The sequence below is a fragment of the Stegostoma tigrinum genome, chromosome 5, assembly GCF_030684315.1.
Source record: "Stegostoma tigrinum isolate sSteTig4 chromosome 5, sSteTig4.hap1, whole genome shotgun sequence".
NCBI classification, from domain to species: domain Eukaryota; kingdom Metazoa; phylum Chordata; class Chondrichthyes; order Orectolobiformes; family Stegostomatidae; genus Stegostoma; species Stegostoma tigrinum.
In genome coordinates, this window is record NC_081358.1 from 31,236,373 (window position 1) to 31,257,506 (window position 21,134).

The following is a 21,134-nucleotide window of genomic DNA, read 5'->3' on the forward strand; positions in this document are numbered from 1 at the left end:
TTATGCTTTCTTCCACTTGAAAGGTTGATGATGATTTGGTCACAACCACTTTTTGCCAACACAGTAATATTTTTGTCTCTTTATTTATAATATAATCTTGAAAATGAGTGATATAAATGTGATATGGTATGACACCTCTAATTATTTAGATTTTTTTGTCAGAAGTATTTAAGTTAATTAAAATGCCCAATTATATCAGTTATTATATATGTATGTATGGAATCATGGCTACTATCAACATCTAAACAAGGGAACCAGGAATAAACAATAAAATGTGGTTTGGAAGAATCAATTTCCTTTAATTCAGTAATTTCACTGAACCGTTGAGTTTGCTTTCTTGCATGCCCACCCTACCAGAAGTCAAATGAACAAGAGCACATTACATTTGATGAGCAGTTTGACAGTAGTCATTTGCTGCATTTGATCCGTAACTAATGTTTCTAAGCAAAGTGCGATAAGTAGCCTAACTAGCAATGAATGTCGTGTCTGCAAGGAAACAGTGAATGGTCTTTTTCCCAATATTTTTTTCAAATGGAAGGTAATACGTTTTGTTTGCCATTCTGGTTTAGTCCAAGTTAAAAAAAAATCTGACATTCTGTTTGGCTGTTAGAAAGAAAGCAAGAACATTCTATGTTAGCTATGTAAATATCAGAACAAAGTGGCATCAGTTACTGGGAAGTTCATTCCATTTTTCTGATTGTCCTAATTATGTATGCATATAGATTTTTCAACAAATCTGTTCTCTGAAAGAAGGACGATCACATTTAATTTAGTAAAACCCTGATGAAGACTTTAAACAAGTAGTCAAAATGCGCGTGACTGCAGAAATAGGAAAATAGGGCAGATGAATGCTTAGTTCAACAGTTCATGCTGGAGGGAATGTTTTAGATTCTTGTATCACTGTTACCATTTATGAAGAAGGTGGGACCTCTACCAGTGGGATGTTTTGCACCTGAATCATAATGGGACTAACATCATTTGTGGGAAGGTTTGCTAATGCTGTTGGGAGGAGTTTAACCTCATTTGGCAGGAGCAGGGTACACAAAGTGTTAGTTCAACAGTGATACAACATACCTGAGAAAAGGAATTTAGGCAGAGGGAGTTCAGACATGTTTCGTCTCAAGAGACCAAGGCAAGGTTTCTACTTTAATGATGGGAGTATTGTAGGTTAGGCAAATGAGTTAAGGTCTTGGACTGGCATGTGGAATTGTGGAATTGTGATTTTGCTGCCAGAACAGAGACATAGTTGAGAGAGTGACAGGATTGGCAACTCAACATTAATAGAACATAGGATAGTATAGCACAGGAGCAGGATGGGAGCTTTGGCCCATCATGTCTGTGCCCTGAGATATAGGATTATCAGCAAGGACAGGGGAGGGTGTAAAAGAGGAGGCGGTGTTGCATTATTAATTAATCAGTCAGTTACTGCTCTAAGGAGGGACAAAATTAGGAAAGGGTTGTCAAATGAGGCTTTGTGGGTTAAGTTTGGCAGTAAAAGTGAGTCAATCACACTGATAGGCGTGTTCTATACAGCCCCATATAGTAAGCAGGCAATTAAGGAGCAAATACGTAGTTAATTTACTGAGATATCTAAAAACAATAGTAAGGTAATTAGAGGATTTCAACTTCCACAACATTAATTGGGATAAAAATAGTATAAAAAATTTTAGTGGGTGCAGATTTTTTTAAATGTATTCAGGAAAGCTTTATAATCAATATGTAGATGGCCAGTGCTGGACTTAATGCTGGAAAATGAAGCCAGACAAGTGTTTGAGATGGCATTGGATGAACATTTTAGTGATAGTGAATGCAACACATTAAGTTGTAAGTTTGCTACGGAAAAGAAGAAAGATGATTTATGAAAAGGGTATTGGGTTGCAGGAAGACAGATTTTATTAAAATAAGACAAGATCTGGCCAACGTTGTCTGGAAAGCACTACTTGAGGATAAATCCACACCAGAACAGTGGGAGGATTCAAAAAGGACTTGGGGAGAGTACAGGCCAAACGCCTTTAGGGTGAAACGTAGGAGTAACAAGTCCGGGGAACCCTAGATGGCTAGGAATATTCAGAACTAGCTAAAAGAGAAACACATCACACGTACAAATGGAGCCAGCTAACAGAGACCCTAATGAAGTATAGAATGTGCAGGGGGAGCTTAAGAGAACAATCAGAAGAGCATGAAAAATAAATGCTATAAATAATGTAGTGCAATAATATTATAAAATGGCAGGCAAGATTAGAGAAAATCCCAAGATATTCTACAATTATATCAAAGGGAGAATAACCAGGGAAAGAGTAGTGCCCATTAGGGACCAAGAGAGCAATCTATACACGAAGCTGGAGGACATGACAGGGTTTTAAACGAATACTTCACATCTGTCTTCGCTCAGGAGGAGGATGTCGGTACAGAATTCAGGAAGGTTGACTGTGAAGCTCCTGGGCAAACTGATGGAAAGAGTGAGGAGGTATTGGAGATTTTTGGCTCATTTAAAAGTGGACAAGTTCAGATGAATTATATTCCAATTTGCGAATTCCTGTCTGGCCAAAGGAGAGGTGCCAGAGAACTGGAGGACAGTTATTGTGGTTCTGTTTTTCAAGAATGGTGGTAGAAATAAACAAGGGAATTATAGACAGTGTCACAACAAGGGTAGGGGAACTACTGGAAAATATTCTGAAGGAGAGAATTAGTCTGTATTTAAGTCAATCAGTGATAGTCAGCATGACTTCATCAGATGGAGGTCATGCCTCACAATTTGGTTGAATTTTTTGAAGAAATGAGCAAGTGTACAGATGAGAATAGTATTTTTGACATAGTTTATAGCATTTTAAGCAAAGCATTTGACACGGTCGCTCATGGGAAACTTATAAATAAAGTAAATTCACATGGAATTAAGGGTAACTGGCAAGTTGAATCCAAAATTGTCTTAATGGCAAGAGACAGAGGGTGGTGTTAAAAGGCTGACTTTGTGATAGGCCTAATGTCTTGTGGCATAACACAAATATCAGTGCTGGCTCCCCTATTGTTCATGATATATATAAATGATGTCAATGAGAATGTCAGGGAGATGATAATTAGGTTTGCGAATGACATGAAGATTGATTGATTGACAGTAAGGAAGAAGGTCTTAGGTTACAGAAGAATGTAATTGGCTTGGTCAGAGAGCACATCAGTGGCTGATGGAATTCAAGTGTGAGGTGATACGATTTGGAAGAAGTAACAAGACAAGGGAGTACTCAATGAACATAGGACTCTAGGAAGCTCAGAGTCATAGAGATCTACAGCACTGAAGAAGGCTCTTCAGCCCATCATGTTTGTGCTGGTGAAAACCAATCACCTAACTATTTTAATCCCAGAGGAAGATTGGCATCTTGTGTGCGTGTACTCAAATCCCTGAAGGTGGCTGGTCAGGTTATAATGTAGTTAAGAAAGCATACAAGGCACTTGTACTTATCAGCCGTGGCATAGATAATAAGAGCAGGGAGGTCACATTAGAACTCTTCAGAACTTTGGTTAGGCCACAGCTGGAGTACTGTGTGCAGTTCTGGTCACTATGCTTTTGGAAAGATGTGATTGCACTGGAGGGAGCGCAGAAGAGATTCATCAGGATGTTGCCTAGGGTGGAACTGTGAAGAGAGGCTGAATAAGCTTTGGTTGTTTTCTTTGGAGCAGAGAGGGTTGAGGGGAGCCTGATAGAGGGTATAAGATTATGTGGGGCATAGACAAGGTGGATAGAAAGCAGCTGTTCCCCTTTGTTGAAGGGACAATAACAAGGAACCACATTTAAAGGTGATAGGCACTGATACAGACTCAATGGACTGAAGGGCCTCTTATGTACTTTATGATTCAATAAAAAGCAGTAATTTACATTTTGAAATATAACTTGTAACTGATAATGTCAAATATACTTCTTCAATTAATATTGGCACTTTCTGCAGAACAATTAGGGATGAACAATAGATACTGGCCTAGCCAGTGACATTCACATTGTGTGAATGAATAAAAAACACTTGCAACTTCTGATATCAGCAGAGCTTAAATCCCATATGATAAATATCACATAAGAAGAGCTTCAAAAAACTTTCTGAACAAAAGTTATCCTTTTGGAATGATGACCTTTCATTTTGTTTGTTAACTAACAACTATTGAACTGGGGCAAACTTTGCTTTTACCAACCATTTTTAAATTTACAATCTTCAGCCATCTTCGTTTAATTTTTTGAAAACTCTTCCCTAAATACCTCCACTTTTCCAAATCTCTCTACTTCTCTAAGACTATCTTTAAAATTTGCTTCTTTGATCAAATTTCTGATCACCCATTTTTTCCTTCAAAATACTTTAGGATGTTTTTCTACACTAATTTACTACGCAAATTTGTTTTTTTAATTGAGATCTGAAGATGAATTCAGGAGAATTGCTTTCAATAATTAAAATTGATGTTACCTAAATAAAGCAATTTTAAAAGTGCTTTATGCCTGACAGGATTGCAACTCAGCAACAACATTAAACTGGAGAATGAAGAAAACCAATTTAAGATGAGCTATATATATATATAAGATGAGCTAAATACAACTTTAAAATGAATCTTAGATATTTCAGTTCACACAAAATTTTTGCTATCTTGGTTAATCATTATTAATTTGTATCAACCAACCAATCTGATGAAGATCTTTGTTTATTGCACAATAGAACAAACCAAAGCTATTAATAGATTGGTAACATCCTGGAGGGGATTTTTGCATGTGCCACATGTGTAATGTGCATGCACAAGGTAAAGGCAAAATTGCCATTTCCATTGCTAATGAGCTATAGGGCTGCTTTTGCCTTAGAGAGAGACAGCTGGTAATAGTTTAACCTGAGGGTAGCCACACTTCAGGTGAGGGGTAAGGTTGAGAAGGTAAAGACTTTCTTGGTAACCTCAGCTGGTGTTGGAATTGAACCCATGCTATTGGTCTCACTCTGCTTTGCAAACCAGCTGGCCAATCAACTGAGCTAACTGACGGACCCCCTCATTTAAATATACTATATACTGTAGATACACTTGTTATAAGTCTTATACATTAGAATGCACTATTCCCATCTGGTGCCTTTCCCTGTATTGTGTACACCATATATTCGTAAAATGCCAACAGTTCATGCGATACACCTAACCATTTTTTCATGGTGTGGTAATTGCTGGCAAGGCCAGTGTTTGTAACTCATCCCTAACTTATCTTGAACTGAGTGGTCTGTCAGGCCGTTTGAGAGGGCAGTTAAGAAACAACCATATTGCTATAGGTCCTGCATGCAGGTCAAACTGAAGAGACAGGCATAGTTTGGGCTCATGCAGGTTCCCATGGCCACACCTTAGTCTGTAGGAAGTGGGAGGAGTTGAAGGAGAAGTTGTTAAGGCTAAGGACGAGTTTGGTTAAGCGGATAAGGGTGTCGGTGGAGGGGGACTGGTTGGGCCTGTGGGAGAAGAAGCGGAGGGCTTTTAACCCATCTGCTGGGGTAATGCAAGTGTACAGGGATTGGACATCCATAGTGAAGATGAGGTGTTGGGGGCCGGGAATTGGAAGTCTTGGAGGAGGTGGAGGGCATGGGAGGTGTCCCGGATGTAGGCGTGGAGTTCCTGGACTGGGGGGAGAAAATAGAGTCAAGGTAAGTTATCTCAGAGCTCCCTTCTCCCTCCCCCATTTCTGAGGAAGGGGCCAGACCCAAAACCTCAGCTCTCCTGCACCTCTGATGCTGCCTGGCCTGCTGTGTTCCTCCAGCTCTACACTGTGTTATCTCTGACTTCAGCATTGGCAAGTCTTAAGTCTGGGAGATTTCCTTCCATAAATGACATGAGTGAATCAGGTGAGTTATTCCATCAAATGGTGATAGTCGTTATGATTGCCAATACTAGGATGAAATTTTGGTTCCAGATTTCTGGCCTGGGGGTTGGTTAGCTCGGTTGAGTGGATAGTTTGTGATGGAGAGTAATGCCAGCAAAGTGCATTCAATTCTGGCACTGGCTGAGGTTATCACAAAGGATTCTTCTTCTAACCTCTTCCTCACTTGAGGTGTGGTGATCCTCAGGTTAAACAATACCAGTTGCTTTTCTGTAACAAGCGAGTAGGATTATGGTGAATTTGCCCTTACTCTTTTTTTAATACAAATTTCCTTAGCTATTGTATTAGTATTTTAACTTGTATTCCCAGAGCATGGGGTGGCACAGTAGCTAACACTAGCAGTGGCTAGGGACTAGGGTTCACTTGTAGGCCTCAATTAGAAGACTGGCTGTGTGGTTTGCCTCCAGGTGCTCCAGTTTCTTCCCACTGTCTAAAAATGTGGAGGTTAGATGGATTGGCCATGGGAAATGCAGGGTTTCAGAAATTGGATGGGATGCTGTTCGGAGGGTGGACTCAATGGGCCAAATTGCCTGCTTCCACACTGTAGGGATTCTATGATTACCTGGGCTTCTAGAATATTACTCTAGTGATATTAACACTATGCCATAGTTTTCCTGTAACGCAGAAGGGCTCATCCAGGAGTTGAACTTGGACATCACACGTACTCATTCAATGAAAGTTCCAAAGCAAGAATCGTATTTTAGACCAATGAACCACAGTCATACCAGAGAAGTATAAAATCTGTTCCATACATTGTTGGAGTCTGATTAATTTACACAGACCCAAACAGAAGTGCTGGAGAAACTCAGCAGGTCTGGTAGCATCCTTAGAGAATGAAGCATTGTTAATGCTTTGAGTCCATTGACGCTTTGTCTCACTGTGGATGCTGACAGAACAGCTGAGTTTCTCCAGCACTTTTGTTTGGGCTTCAGATTTCTAACATCCAGAGTTCTTTCTTTTTATTTAAATGAACACAAACATTGATTTGAGATTTGTGTTTTGAGTTAAGATTTTAAAGCAATGCAGAGATTTTTGCATTTAATTCAGAATGAGATTCCAGTTAAACCTGTTAAACCAAGAGAACTCATATTTGTGTTCTTTTCTTCTAGGACACAACCAGTCAGATTTTTGTTGATGCCTTCTCACATGGCGACTAAGGTAAAGCATGCAGCTGTTTGGATGAGACTCATTTTTGATTGTACTGCCTTTATGATAGTGTAATTAGATAAGTAGTATAGATGCAGTGGCTGACTCACAGCTAATTAATAATAACAATGTTCTCTAAATATATTCTTGCAAAATCATGATCGCCCTCAAGAAAGAATTAATCAGCTGTTCAACTTTGTCTTGAAAGCCTATGGTTGTAAACTTCATAATCCTTTGGCTGCACAGAGAGTTTCTGATTTACAAACACCCAACTAATGAACGTTCACATTTTCAAACTACACATGATTGTAATTTTAAATATCCAACTTATGAACATTTTCTGTACTTAAAAATGCCTGCTTTATTTTGTCCTGCATTCTGTTCTGACTTGTGTACAAATTGTCTTGCAAATGGAATCAGCTCCCTAGCTGATGATGCATGAATCCCCTAACTGCTAGAGCTAAGCCTAACCAACTGACTGCTACCCACTCCCCAGATATGATTGGACAGATCCCCTAATCATGAGTGCCCAAGCTGAAGAATGACTCTATCCAAGCCCCTGGACCATGTGTGAACTGTGCCTGTGACTGAAGGTACAAGGAACCCCTGAGCAATAGCAGTCCCCTTCTTGAGTGGACTGAGGACCAGCTCCACTCGCTTTCTGGTATGTTTGGTTGAATACACATGCGTTGTGTTTGCCACGCACGCAGCTGGTACATGCTGTAGGTATTAAATTAATATTTTGGTCTGTGTGTAAAGCAGCACTGATTGCCTTTATGCTGTGATTGAAACTCTAATGTGCCGAATGGCATGGCAAGGCAAGGAATGGATACTGCGAGCATGCAAATAGATGCAAAGTTAGCATCTATTAAGAGAACAACAAGCAGCTCCAAGATATTAGCCTGGTCCAGTCCATGAGCTGGATACACCAGGTGTCAGTGCTGCCATCTTTTAAAGCTAGATCCTGATGCACCCTATAATGTAAGTCTGTGCTTCATAAATGGATTGGAGAGGTGCCAGGATGGTCATGAAGGGTTAGCAGATGTCAATTGCCATTGTCTGTGGATGAGGGATGAGTGTAGCTGGTGGCCATGTATGGTGCCCTGGGTGCTGTTTGATGCTGAGCATCATGCAGGCTTTTCGCAACAGCAGTAAGCTGACGTCAGCAGAATGCCTGCTCTGACTTCCATGCTTGTTTGGCAGATTTGATTGTAAGATAGGGAGTTGAATAATAATGAGGTGAGTTGCAGCATTAATACGATGCTGAACAAGCTATAACCCTTCTTCATTGGCAACTTGCCATTACCCGTCAAAAAACTTACCTCATTACTTGGCAAATATGTAAAACATGGAACATGCTGTGCCCATTGTCAAGATAGGCCTCATCCGCCTTCTCATCTGATTCTGCCACAAATCTCTCCACAGCCCACATCAATCAGAACGCTATATGATTCTGCTCTGTATATCACTGGTTATACTTACTATAACTGTGCCAAATATAGAAAATAATTGCCAGTTGCAGTGCTTTTTATATACTATACTTTGAAGTATGACAATTCCTTTATTCATTCACGGGATGAGAGTGTTGCTGGGTAGGCAGCATTTATTGCCATTCCCTAATTGCCCAGAGGGCTGTTAAGAGTCAACCACATTGCTGTGGGTCTGGAGTCACATGTAATCCAGACCGGGTAAGGATGGCAGTTTCCTTGCTTAAGGGACATTAGCGAACCAGATGGGTTTTCCGGACAATCGGCAATGGATTCACAGTCATTGTTAGATTCTTCATTCTAGATATTTATTGAATTCAAATTCCACCATCTACTGTGGTGGGATTTGAACCCATGTCCCCAGAATGTTATCCAGGTCTCTGAATTAACAGTCCAGCAATAAAACCACTAGGCCACCTCCTCCCCGTTATGGGTGGGTGAACTTTAATAATTGGTAATATGCTAATGCATGTCGTACTAAAATATTTCTAGTTACTTTCCATGTTGGCTTTAAACTCCACTATTGCACCACTAACCCTTACAACTTTTTTTAAAAATTTGCTTATGAGATGCGAGTGTTTCTGGCTTAGCCAACATTTATTACTCATCCTGAAATTGTCCAGAGATCAGTTCAGAGTCAACCATATTGCTATGGGTCAGGAGTCACATGTAGACCAGACCAGGCAAGGGTAGCAAAGAACAAAGAAAATTACAGCACAGGAACAGACCCTTTGGCCCTCCAAGCCTGTGCCGATGCAGGTCTTCTATCTCAATCTGTTGCCTATTTTCCAAGGATCTGTATCCCTCTGCTCCCTGCCCATTCATGTATCTGTCCAGATACATCTTAAATGATGCTATTATGCCCACCTCTACCACCTCCGCTGGCAACGCATTCCAGGCACCCACCACCCTCTGCGTAAAGAACTTTCCATGCACATCTCCCTTAAACTTTGCCCCCCTCACCTTGAAACTGTGACCCCTAGCAACTGAGTCCCCCACTCTGGGAAAAAGCTTCTTGCTATCCACCCTGTCTATACCTCTCATGATTTTGTAGACCTCAATCAGGAACCCCTCAACCTCCATCTTTCTAATGCAAATAATCCTAATCTATTCAACCTCTCTTCATAGGTAACGCCCTCCATACCAGGCAACATCTTGGTGAGTTTCCTCTGCACCCGCTCCAAAGCATCCACATCCTTTTGGTAATGTGGGCAATCAGAACTATATGCAGTATTCCAAATGTGGTCAAACCAAAGTCCTATACAACTGTAACATGACCTGCCAACTCTTGTACTCAGTACCACATCCAATGAATGAAAGCTTGCCATATCCCGTCTTGACCACTCCATTGACCTGCGTTGACACCTTCAGGGTACAATGGACCTGGACACCCAGATCTCTCAATTTTCCCCAGGGCTTTCCCATTTATTGTATAGGTTGCTCTTGAATTGGATCTTCCAAAATGCATCAGCTCGCATTTGCCTGGATTGAACTCCATCTGCCATTTCTCCGCCCAACTCTCCAAGCCATCTATATTCTGCTGCATTCTCCGACAGTCCCCTTCACTATCTCCTACTCCACCAATCTTACTGCCATCTGCAAACTTGCTAATCAGACCATCTATACCTTCGTCCACATCATTTATGTATATCACAAACAACAGTGGTTCCAACAGTTCTTCCCTTAAGGACATGAGTGAACCAGTTGGGCTTTTGCCCTAACAATCGTCAGTGGGTTTGAATGATCATAATTAGAGTCTTAAATCCAGACTTTTTTTTTGTTACAGAATTCAAATTCTACCCACTACATTCTGCCATGGCAGGACTTGAACCCAGGCCCCCAGAAAATTGCCCAAGTGTCTGGATTAATAGCCTGGTGCCAATACCTTTGGGTCATCTCCTCCCCATATCAACCTTAGCAATTCAGGTTATAGAAAATCACACTGTCCTTATAATGGAGCTTGTTTATTGATTCTCTGCCAGATTTATTTATTTCAAACCATCTAGATGTTATGAACATATGTGCCTTGAGTGATTTTGCCCCCAGACACATGTGCTGTGATATTTTGGGACACCACAGTAAGGTTCTTTTCTATAGGTAGCAATGGGCTGGATTCAATTGCTGGTTTTGGGACTTGGTTGAAATGGGGGTTCCGAATCCAACCTGGCATTCTTCTGGAAGTTGGCTTCCTAACTGACCTCAAACATGTTTGCTATTCTGTTCTGAATGCCAGTTAGGCTTGCAATGCTGTAGTACCAATAAGTGAGGCTGCAGCTCTAGATCCTTGGCAGCCCCACATGTAGAGGTGAGCACTGTACAGGCAGAGCTCACAACATTGAGCACAACAGTGAAAAGGTAAGCTAGATCTATGTCAGCAGGTTTGGAGGCATGAAGAGGAAACTTCTCCACTGGATCAGGTTTCATTAAGATGCTCATGGTCTGTCATTGAGACATGAAGCCTCTGGCATGGATCACGCCTTGTCTGCCATAATGCTACCACCTGCATTGAGATGGGTTAGGATTAGGTACACAGCAGGAAGCAGTCAATAAAAAGCCACAAAGTAGCAAAATTGCTCATAATCGAGTCTAAATAGTATAATTGGCTGTCTAAACTAATGGCAGGTGGGAATGTATTGATAAGCCGACGCAAACTGGTATGTTTCTGTTTTCTTGAATCGCCTACATCCAAGACCACCGTCGCAATCCAATGTCTTCTTCTATCGAGTGGTGGGAGCTCTTTTTTGTCTAAACAGGTGCTATATGAGTTGTATGTGCAGTTAAACAAAATCTGCACTTCACCATGGGATAGGTTTCTACCACCATCTCCTTTCTGTATATGGATCTACAGGGCTGCTTGTTTTAGTGCGGTAGAAGAAAGTCACTTAATAGTCTAACTAGAAGAAGCTTTGTACTGAAAAAGAACAGTTTATTAGTATTTGCAACCAGTTATATTGATATGTTAGATGTTCCAGAGCCTGTAAGGAGCACCTAGATGTAACATTTTACTCCTTCAAGATTCTAAACTGTTCTGCCCACAAATCCATCATCAGAATATGCTAACTACAGCATATTATTTATGCCAGCCTGTATTGCATTCAATAGAGGCTCTAGATTTGTTATCTCAGGATTACTCCCTGTGCCATGGGCTAGTTAGGCCATAAATATGGAGAATGTATGGTTGAATGCGTGGCTAAAGAGTTGGCGTAGGAGGGAGCGCTTCAGATATGTCAGTCATTAAGATCTATTCCAGGACAGGAAGGACCTCTTCAGAAGGATGGTTTGTACTTAAATTGGGACACCGATGTTCCTGCAGGGAGGTTTGCTAATGCTCTTGTGCGGGTTTAAAATAGTGTGGCAGGGATTGGGAACTACAGCAGTAGGTTAGAATGTGGAGTAATTAAGGAGAAGGTAGATGTTAAGCCAATTAAGTCTAATTTGGAACATAGTGGGACTGGCAGTGTGAAATGCATTAGTTTCAATTCAATGAGCTTAACAGCCAAAACAGGTGATCTTAGAACCTGGATAAGAACATGCAACTGTGATGTTGTAGTGATTACAGGAATTTGGTTGAGGTAAGGGTGTGACTGGCAGCTCAATGTTCCATGGTTTAGATGTTTCAGATGAGGTAGAATGGGGTGTTAAATGGGTGGAGGAGTTGGATTAGTGATTAACAAGGTGTCACAGCTGTACTTAAAGAGGACATCTTGGCTGGCTCATCCAGCAAGGTCATGGGGTAGAACTAAGGAAAATGAAAGGTGCAATCACTATGATGAGATTATACTACAGGGCCACCCAGTAAAACAACAGTGTTGTAATGGGTGATTTTTAGCTTCCCCAATACTGACTGGGACTCCCTTTGTGCCAGGGGCTTAGATGAGGCAGAATTTGTTAAGTGCATCTGGGATGGTTTCTGGAAACAGTATGTAGATAGTCCAACTAGCAAAGGGCTGTACTAGAACTTGTATTGGTGAATGAGCCTGACCAGGTGACTGATGTTTCAGTGGGGGAGCATTTTGGGAACAGTGATCATAATTCTGTAAGTTTTAAGATAGTTATGGAGAAAGATAAGACTGGTCCTCTGGTGAAAGTGCTAAATTAGGGGAAGGCTAATTATAATAGGAACTGGAGGAATTAGATTTGTGATGCTATTTGAGGGTAAATTTACATCTGACATATAGAAGTCCTTTTAAAGGCCAATTGATCAGAGTTCAACATTTATTTCAAGGATGGAAGAAAAATATGGCAAGATTCAAGAATCCTAGATAACAAGGGATGTTGAAAGTTTAGTCAAAAGGAAAGCTTAGGAAACTAAAATCGGACAAAGTCCTTGAGGAACATAAAAGAAAGCAGGAAAATAATTTAAACAAGGAGTTGGAAGGGCTAAAAGGAGCTATGAAGTGTCCTTGGCAAGTAGGATTAAGGAGAATTCCTAAGGCCTTTTATATGTATATTAGGAGCAAGAGGGTAGTTAGGGAAAGATAGGCCCACTCAACGACAAAGGAAGAAATTTATCCTTGAAGTCAAAGGAACTGGGTAAGGTCCTTTAATGAGTACTTTGCTAGAGTATTCACCAAGGAGAACAACATGGATGATGGTAAGATTATGGAGGGGTATGTTGATATTTGGGTTGTGTCAATAGTAGGAAAGAGGAAATGTTGGATGTCTTGAAAAACATTAAGGTAGTTTCATCGCTTCATCCCCAGTGCTGGGGATGGGATCCATTCACAGATGCTGACGGAGACAATGGAGGATATTGCTGGGACATTGTCAGAGATCTTTAAATCCTGTTTAGCCACAGAGGCCCCAGAAGATGGGAGAATAGCCTGTGATGTTCCTTTATTTACAAAGCACAACAAATAATCTGGGAAATTATGGGTGGGTGAGCCTCACAACAGTGGTAGGGAAATGGTTGGAGAAAATCCTTATGGATAGGATTTGCTTGCATTTGGAAAATAATAGACTTATTAAAAATAATCAGCATGGCTTTGTGCAAGGGGAGATCTTGATTCAAAAATTTGATTCAGTTTTTGCGGAAGTGATGAAGATAATTGATGGTAGCACACTGGATGTTATCTACATGGACTTTATGAAAAATTTTGACAAGGTCCCTCATAGTTGACTGGTCCAGAAGAATAGATCATATGGTGAGTTGGCAAAATGGATACAAAATTAGCTTGGTCATAAAGACAAAGGGTAACTGTGGAGGGCTGTTTTTCTGACTGGAGGTCTGTGCCAATGATGTTCCACAGGGATCAGTGCTGGGATCTCTGTTGTTTTGTAATATACATAAATAATTTGGGTCAAAATGTAGATAATCTGATTTTAGTAAGTTTGTAGATGACATGAAAATTGGTGCCGTCGTGGATAGTGAGGAAAAATAATACAGCAGGATATTGGAAAGTTGGCCAGAGAAGCGGCAGATAGAGTTTAGTCTTTACAAGTATGAGGTGATGTATTTTGGGAGGTCAAATCCAGGAGGAAAATATACAGTAAATAGCAGATCCCTGAGGAGCATTGACATGCAGAGAGATCTTGTGGAATCAAGTGGTTGAGATATAAATGAGTATTTCCCTTCAATATTTTCTGTAGAGAAGGACATGGAAGCTAGAGAACTTAGGGAAATTAAATAGTGATATCTTGAAAAGTGTCCATATTACAGAGGAAGAGGTGCTGCAGATCTTAAAACACATCAAGGTAGATAAATTCTCAGGACCTGATCGGGTGTTTCCCAGAACCTTATGGGAGGCTAGGGAACATATTATTGGGCCCTTTTACTGAGATATTTGTGTCATTGATAGCCACAAGTGAGATGCCAGAAGACTGGAGGGTAGCTAATATGGTGCTATTATTTAAGAAAGACAGTAAGGAAAAGCCAGGGAACTATAGACCAGTGAGCTTTACATCAGAGATCAGTAAGTTGTTAGAGGGGATTTGGAGAGACAGAGTTTACATACATTTGGAAAAGCAAGTTCAGATGAGGGATGGTCAACACGGCCTTATGCATGAGAAATTGTGTATTGCTAACTTGATTGGGTTTTTTGAGGAGGTGACAAAGAAGATTGATGAAGGCAGAGCATAAATATTATCTATATGGACTTTAGTAAAGCATTTGATAAGATTCTGCATGGTATACTGGCTAGTAAGATTGGATCATGTAGGATCCAGGGGGAGCTAGGCAATTGGATACAAAATTGGCTTGATGGTAGGAGACAGGGAAGTGGTGGAGGGATTTTTTTTTTTTTGAACTGCTGGCCTGTGGCCAGTGGTGTACCACAAGGATCAGTGCTGGGTCCACTGCTTTTTGTTATTGGTATAAATGATTTGGATGTGAATATAGGAGGTATGGTTAGTAAGTTTGCAGATGGCACCAAATTGGTGGTAAAGTGAATTGTGAAGAAGATTATCTCCAATTACAATGGAATTTCCAAAAGATGGGCCAATGGGCCAAAGGGCCAAAGAGTGGAGTTTAATTTAGATAAATGTGAGGTGTTGCATTTTGGTAAGGAAAACCAGGCCAAGACTTATACAGTAAATGGTAGGCCCTGGAGAATGTTGCCAAACAAAGAGGCTTTGAGGTGCAGGTGCATTGTTCCTAAAAAGTGCAATCATATGTAGACCGAGTGATTAAAGAAAGTGTTTTGCCTTCATTGGTCACAACATTCAGTACAGGATTTGGGATGTCATGTTATGGTTATACGGAACATTGGTAAGGCCACTTTTAGAGTACTGTGTGCAGTTCTGGCCACTCTTCTACCAGAAGGATGTTGTTAAACCTGAGAGGGTACAGAAAAGATTTAAGGATGTTGCCAAGACTGGAAAGTTTGAGCCACAGAAAGAGACTAAATGGGCTGGGGCTTTTGTCCTTTGACTGAGGGGTGACCTTTTATAGCAGTTTATAAAATCATGCAGGGCATGGATAGGGTGAATAGCCGAGGTGTTTTTCCTAGGGTGGGGAAATCAAAACTAGAGAACATAAATTTAAGGTGAGAGAGGAGAGATTTAAAAAGGACCTGGGGTGGAGTTGTGGGGGAGGTGGGTAACTATTTTTTCACGTGTATGGAATGAGCTACCAGAGGAAATGGTGGAGGCAGACACAGTTACAACATTTGAAAGGCATCTGGAAGGGTGTTTAGAGGGATATGGACCAAATGCTGGCAAATGGAACTAGGTTAGATTGGGATGTCTGGTCACTGCGGATGGGCTGGACTGAAGCGTCTGTTTTCTTGCTGTATGACTCAAAGTCCATAGCTCCCTGAAAGTGGCAACACAAGTGGATAAAGTGGTAAAGAAGGTATATGGCATGCTTGCCTTCATCGGTCAGGGCATGGAGTACAAAAGTTGGCAAATCCTGTTGCATCCATATAAAACTTTTAGTTAAGCCACATTTAGAGTATTCGGTGCAGTTCCACTCAGCACGGGCTTTGGAGAGAGGGTAAGAGGTTTACTAGGATGTTGCCTGCATTGGAGTGTGTTAACTATAAGGAGAGATTGGACACACTTGAATTCTTTTCACTAGGCTGTCAGAGGCTGAGGGGCAATCTAGAATCATAGGGTCTTACAGCACAGAAACAGACCTTTTGATCCAACTCATCCGCATCACTCAAGTTTTCCAAACTTAAAATAGTCCCACTTCCCTGTGTTTGGCCCATATCCCTCTCTAGCTTTCCCATTCATGCACCTGTTGAAATGTCTTTTAAATGTTGTAAGTGTACCTGCGTCTACCAGTTCCTCCAGCAGTTTATTCCACACATGAACCACCCTCTGTGGGATAAAGTTTCCCCTTGGGTCCCTTTTAAATCTTTTCACACTTACCTTAAAAGTATGCCCCATAGACTTGAACTCCCCCATCCTAGGGCAAAGGCCTTTGCTATTCATCCTATCTATATGCCATTCATGATCTTAGTATAAAAAATTGAGAGGCATGGATAGAGTGGATATTTTGTAGGGTGGAAATGTCAAAAACTACGGGGCATAAGTACAAGGTGAGAGGGAGAAAGTTTAAAGAGGCTAGTTTTTAATGTTGTCTGGTAGGTGCCTAGAATGTGCTGCCATGGAAGGTGATAGAAGCAGATGTGTTTGCAACTTCTAACAGGCATTTAGATAGACACATGAACAGGCAGAGGATAGAGGGATACAACTGCAGTGATTGTAATGAAGTCAGCCAGGTGGACCTCATAGATTACGAGGTCCCTGATTGGGCCTGTTAACCTGGTACAATCGAGGACCTTTGGTTGACAGAAATAAACAGGGGTGTCAGATGTCCTGTTCACTCTGACAGCTGGCTGTGGGGAAGCCGGACTAGTGTCAAATACTGTGCATGTGTAAATAAAGGGTTGACATGATGATGGGATAACAGCCTCTGTGAAGTTATTTCAGTGTTGATGAGAGAAAAAGATACACGCCTGTTTTTAAAAAACAAAAAAATTTTTGAACAATTGTCAGGATAAGCATTTCTGGCATTATGCTTTAATTTGGGAAACTTGACTAATTTAATCCTGCTGTGAAAGACTTGGCCCAGTATGTGGAAGGAATGCCTTGCTTTTTCCGGGCAAATGACATTGGAGCAGATGTAAAGCAATGAATAATTTTCCTGACAGCTTTTGAACCTGTAGCTTTTCCAGTTATTAGGAGCTTAATGTTTCCTGAGGCACCAGATACTAAAGATTTTGAAGCATTGCTGAATTTAGTTAAGGAATATTATGACCGCAAGCCTCCTCTAATTCTGAGATGCTATTGGTTTTACTTGGCAGTTTGAGAACCAGAGGAATTGTGTCGGGAGTTTGGATGACATTAGGATGACTGGCAGAGGCACGTGACTTTGGTTTAACCCTTAATGAGATGCTGAGAGACCATTTGGTATTTGGGATTGATTGTAACCATGAAAAAGCGCCTACCATTGGAAGCCCAACTGGACTTCAAACAGACACTACAACTGGCTTTATCATTGGAAAATGGGCATGTGGATCTTATGAGTTAGAGTACACAGTGGAATTGGACAACCCCGCCAGGCCAACTAAGCTTGGGGGACACCACATGAGTGAAGGCACATGCATAGCCTCACTCTGGACATACCTTGAAGGGAGAGACACTTGGTCAGCCTACAGCAAAACCCCACAATAAAGCCAAGCTTTGGCCAAATGATTAACATTTTCTTCAGGATCGCTCGGCAAGCCATTATGGTTGCTGTTGGTACGCAGATTCAAAACAGAAAAAGAGCCCTGCTAGACCTGAATTGAGTAAGAGAACTCATATCCAGGAGTGTGCACTCCCTGGAAAGCCCACCTACGTCTAGCTTGGAACAGCTAAGTTGCTTAGCAACATCCAAACCAGAACCAATCAAAATAAACATCTGGTTAAATGGTCATTTGGTTCTAATGGAGGTTGATACTGGCATGGCTGTATCAGTGGCTGCAGAACCAGTCTTTAAAAAAAATTCACTCTGGACTCCAACCTTTTAAGTTTGTATAAGAGACCTTGGCTAGACTGAGAACCTATACCAGGGAACCTTTGCAGATTAAGGGTACAACTTTAGTTCTGGAGCTTTATGAGAAGCAGTTGGTTAGATTACCACTGATTGTAGTAAAAGGCTTGGACCTAAGCCTGATGAGGTGAAACTGTTGAAAAAGATTCACCTAGATTGGCTCACATTTTTCAATTAGAAAATGGCTGCCTGAGTGAAGTCCAAATTAAATACGTAGAGATTTTTCGGGAAGGTCAAGGGACTGTTAAAGGAATCCAGATCACCTTGCACATTGACAAGGAACCAATCCAGATTTCTGGAAGGCTCAAAGTGCGTTTTGTCTTATAAGCAAAAGTAGAGACAGAAATTAGGAGGCTGGAAAGTGAAGGAATCATCAAATCAGGACAGTTCGCAGAATTGGCAGCACCAGTAGACCAATTATGAAGCCGAACAGGTTGGTTTGCCTTTGTGGGGATTTTAAACAAATGGTTAACAACTTCTCAGAGTTGAATAAATACCCAGTCTCTTGCGTAGAGGACTTGTACACCAGTGTGCAAGACTGCCAGTTGGGGTATCATCAGCCTGTGCCATTTTTCAGCAGACAATGGAGAAAGCTTTACAGGGTCTACTCCATGTCACCATTTATCTGGATCACAGGCTAATAACAGCGAAGACCAATAAAGAATACTTAGAAAACTTGAATGTAGTCCTTTAGTCTTTTCTCCAAGGCAGGTATGCATCTTAGAAGGGGAAAATGTGTGTTCCATGCCACCCCAAGTGACCTACTTGGGCTGCAGAGTCAACAAAACCAGGTTACACCCTTTGGAAGATAAAATGAGCGCAATAAAATGTGCCTCGGGTCCCATGTCTGAACTGGAGCTTAGGCGTTGACTTAGCTTCGTGAATTATTACAGAAAGTTCATATGTAACCTGGCCTCCACCTTGGCATCTTTACATCTGCTATTGAAAAAAGGTCAGTCTTGGAAGTGGTCTCACAGTCTTGCCATCATTTTCAGGTAAGTGGAGAAGCAATTGTCATCACCTGGTGTATTGGCCCAGTATGATCTCGAGCAAAATCTGATGCTGACATGCGATGCCTTCCTGTACGGTATCAAGTTAGTATTGGCTCATGGATAACCCAATGGAGAGGAACACCCAACAGCAAATGTTTCCTGGACTTTTGCCAATGCAGACCGCAAATATGCCTGGATAGACAAAAAAAGGTTTGGCGGTCATCTTTAGTGTGAAAAAGTTACGCCAATACCTTCACAGACATAAATTTTTGATAGGAACAGACCACACTCAAAGAGGACAAGGCCATGCCACGCATAGCTTCAGGTCAAATTCAGCAGTGGGCTCTTATTCTAAGTGTATATAATTACAAGTTGGAACACCACCTGGGAGGCCAAGTGGCTAAATGCTTCCACATTTGCTGCTTCCCACGGGCAGATGCACCACTAGTGCTGCCGCTGTCGGAAGTGTCCGTTCTGGTTTTAAAATTTCTGGTCACTACTGACAATATTAGACTGTGGACACACAAAGATCGCATCCTGGAAAAGCTAAAACAGCTGGTGGTGATATGGGAAACAAAAGGACCGTCGCAAAGAGAATTGAAACCTTTATGGATCTAGTGAGACCAGGTGACCCTAGAGAATGCGTTTTACTATGGGAAGCAAAGGTTGCTGCCAGATACTGGCTGAATTTCACCAAGGTTGCCCAAGATGAAAATATTAGCAAGAGGTTATGTCTAGTGGCCAGGATTGGATGCAGACATAGCCACATTGATTGGGCAGTACTACAGATCCAACAAGGACAGAAATTACTGTCAGCCACTCCCTGTTCTTTGTAGGAATGGTTGGGTAAACACTGGACTTGATTACACGTCGACTATGCAGGTTCCTTTTATGGGCTCAATGTTCTTAGTTATTGTGAACATCCACTCAAAGTGGCTGGATGTGTATAGTATTCATTCATTTCACATACTGAGATCATGGTTGAAAAGCTGTATGTATCTTTTGCAATAGATGGACTCCCTGAAGTCTTGGTCATAGACAACAATCCATCACTTACCAGCACGGAATTTGAGTATTTCCTAAAGTTGAATGGTATATGGCATAAATGGACACTTCCATTTTCATCCATCATCTAATGATCTAATGGAAAGAGCAGTCCAAACTCTGAAGGCTACAGCTTCACTCAATGCCAAATTGTCCCAGTTCTTATTTGATTATCAGACCACCTCTCATGCAACTACAGGAATAGTTCCAGTGGAGTTGTTAATGTGGAGAAGATTCCGCACCAAGTTAAATCTGATCATCATTGACCTGAAACAGCATCAGGAACACCAGTGCCAGATATGAGACTCCTCCAAGTGAGAGAGAGAGCTTATTTCAGGGGACGATGCTCGGTGCCGAAACCACAGAAACGACCCTGCGTGGGTAAGAGGCGTGGTCAATGTGAGATCAGGTTCCGTAAAGTCCAAAGTTCAGATAGGTGAGGTGTGGTCCACATGAAAGTTGCAAACTCTCAAACGGGACAAGAAAAAAACGTACCTGGCCCCTCAGAACACCTGGAAAGTCTGTTGTAATCTGTGGGATTTCCCACTCCATCTAGTATTGAAGAAACCTCCGACTCTGAGATAGATGTGATGGATGTCACAGCCTGAAGGCCTTTACTGCCTGCAGAAGAGAATGAATTTCTTTCAAGATGCTCCAGATGCAAGAGGTGGCCAAGCACCAGCACACACTGCCCATATCTGAAACTGCATCGGAGGAACTGGACCTTGCCCAAAAACATCCCAGGAGAGGCTACAAGAAAAAGAGCAGACCTATGTTCCCAGACTTGGAGAGGGAGGGATGTAGTGATTGTAACAAAATCAGCCAGGGGGACCTCATAAAATATGAATTCCCTAAGTGGGGTTGTTAACCTATTTGATCAGGAAGCCACAGATGATAGATATAAACAGGAGTCTGTAAGCACTGTTGCTGTGCAGCAGTAGTGTAAGAAAGAAAGTGAATAACCGGGGGTCTCTGAGGATTTGTTCACTCTGAAAGCTGGCTCTGTGGAAGCTGATCAGTGTCAAAGACTCTCCATGTGTAAATAAGGAGTGACTAGGTGATGGGATACCAGCCTTTGTGGAATTACTTCATAGTCGAATAAGTCAGCCTTA

At 41.5% G+C, this 21,134-nt stretch overlaps 1 protein-coding gene across 7 annotated transcripts in view; it reads left to right on the forward strand.

The window, feature by feature from the left end:
* ppp1r42 (protein phosphatase 1, regulatory subunit 42) overlaps positions 1-21,134 on the forward strand; it is an 86,614-nt gene that overhangs the window by 54,980 nt on the left and 10,500 nt on the right. For 6 of the 7 annotated variants that reach the window (XM_048529924.1, XM_048529925.1, XM_048529926.1 and 3 more), the window contains 2 exons: positions 6,982-7,030; positions 9,634-9,663. In XM_048529924.1, the coding sequence (XP_048385881.1) occupies positions 6,982-7,030; positions 9,634-9,663 (79 nt within the window). The remainder of the gene's footprint in view (positions 1-6,981; positions 7,031-9,633; positions 9,664-21,134) is intronic. The other variant, XM_048529930.1, reaches the window with a different exon arrangement.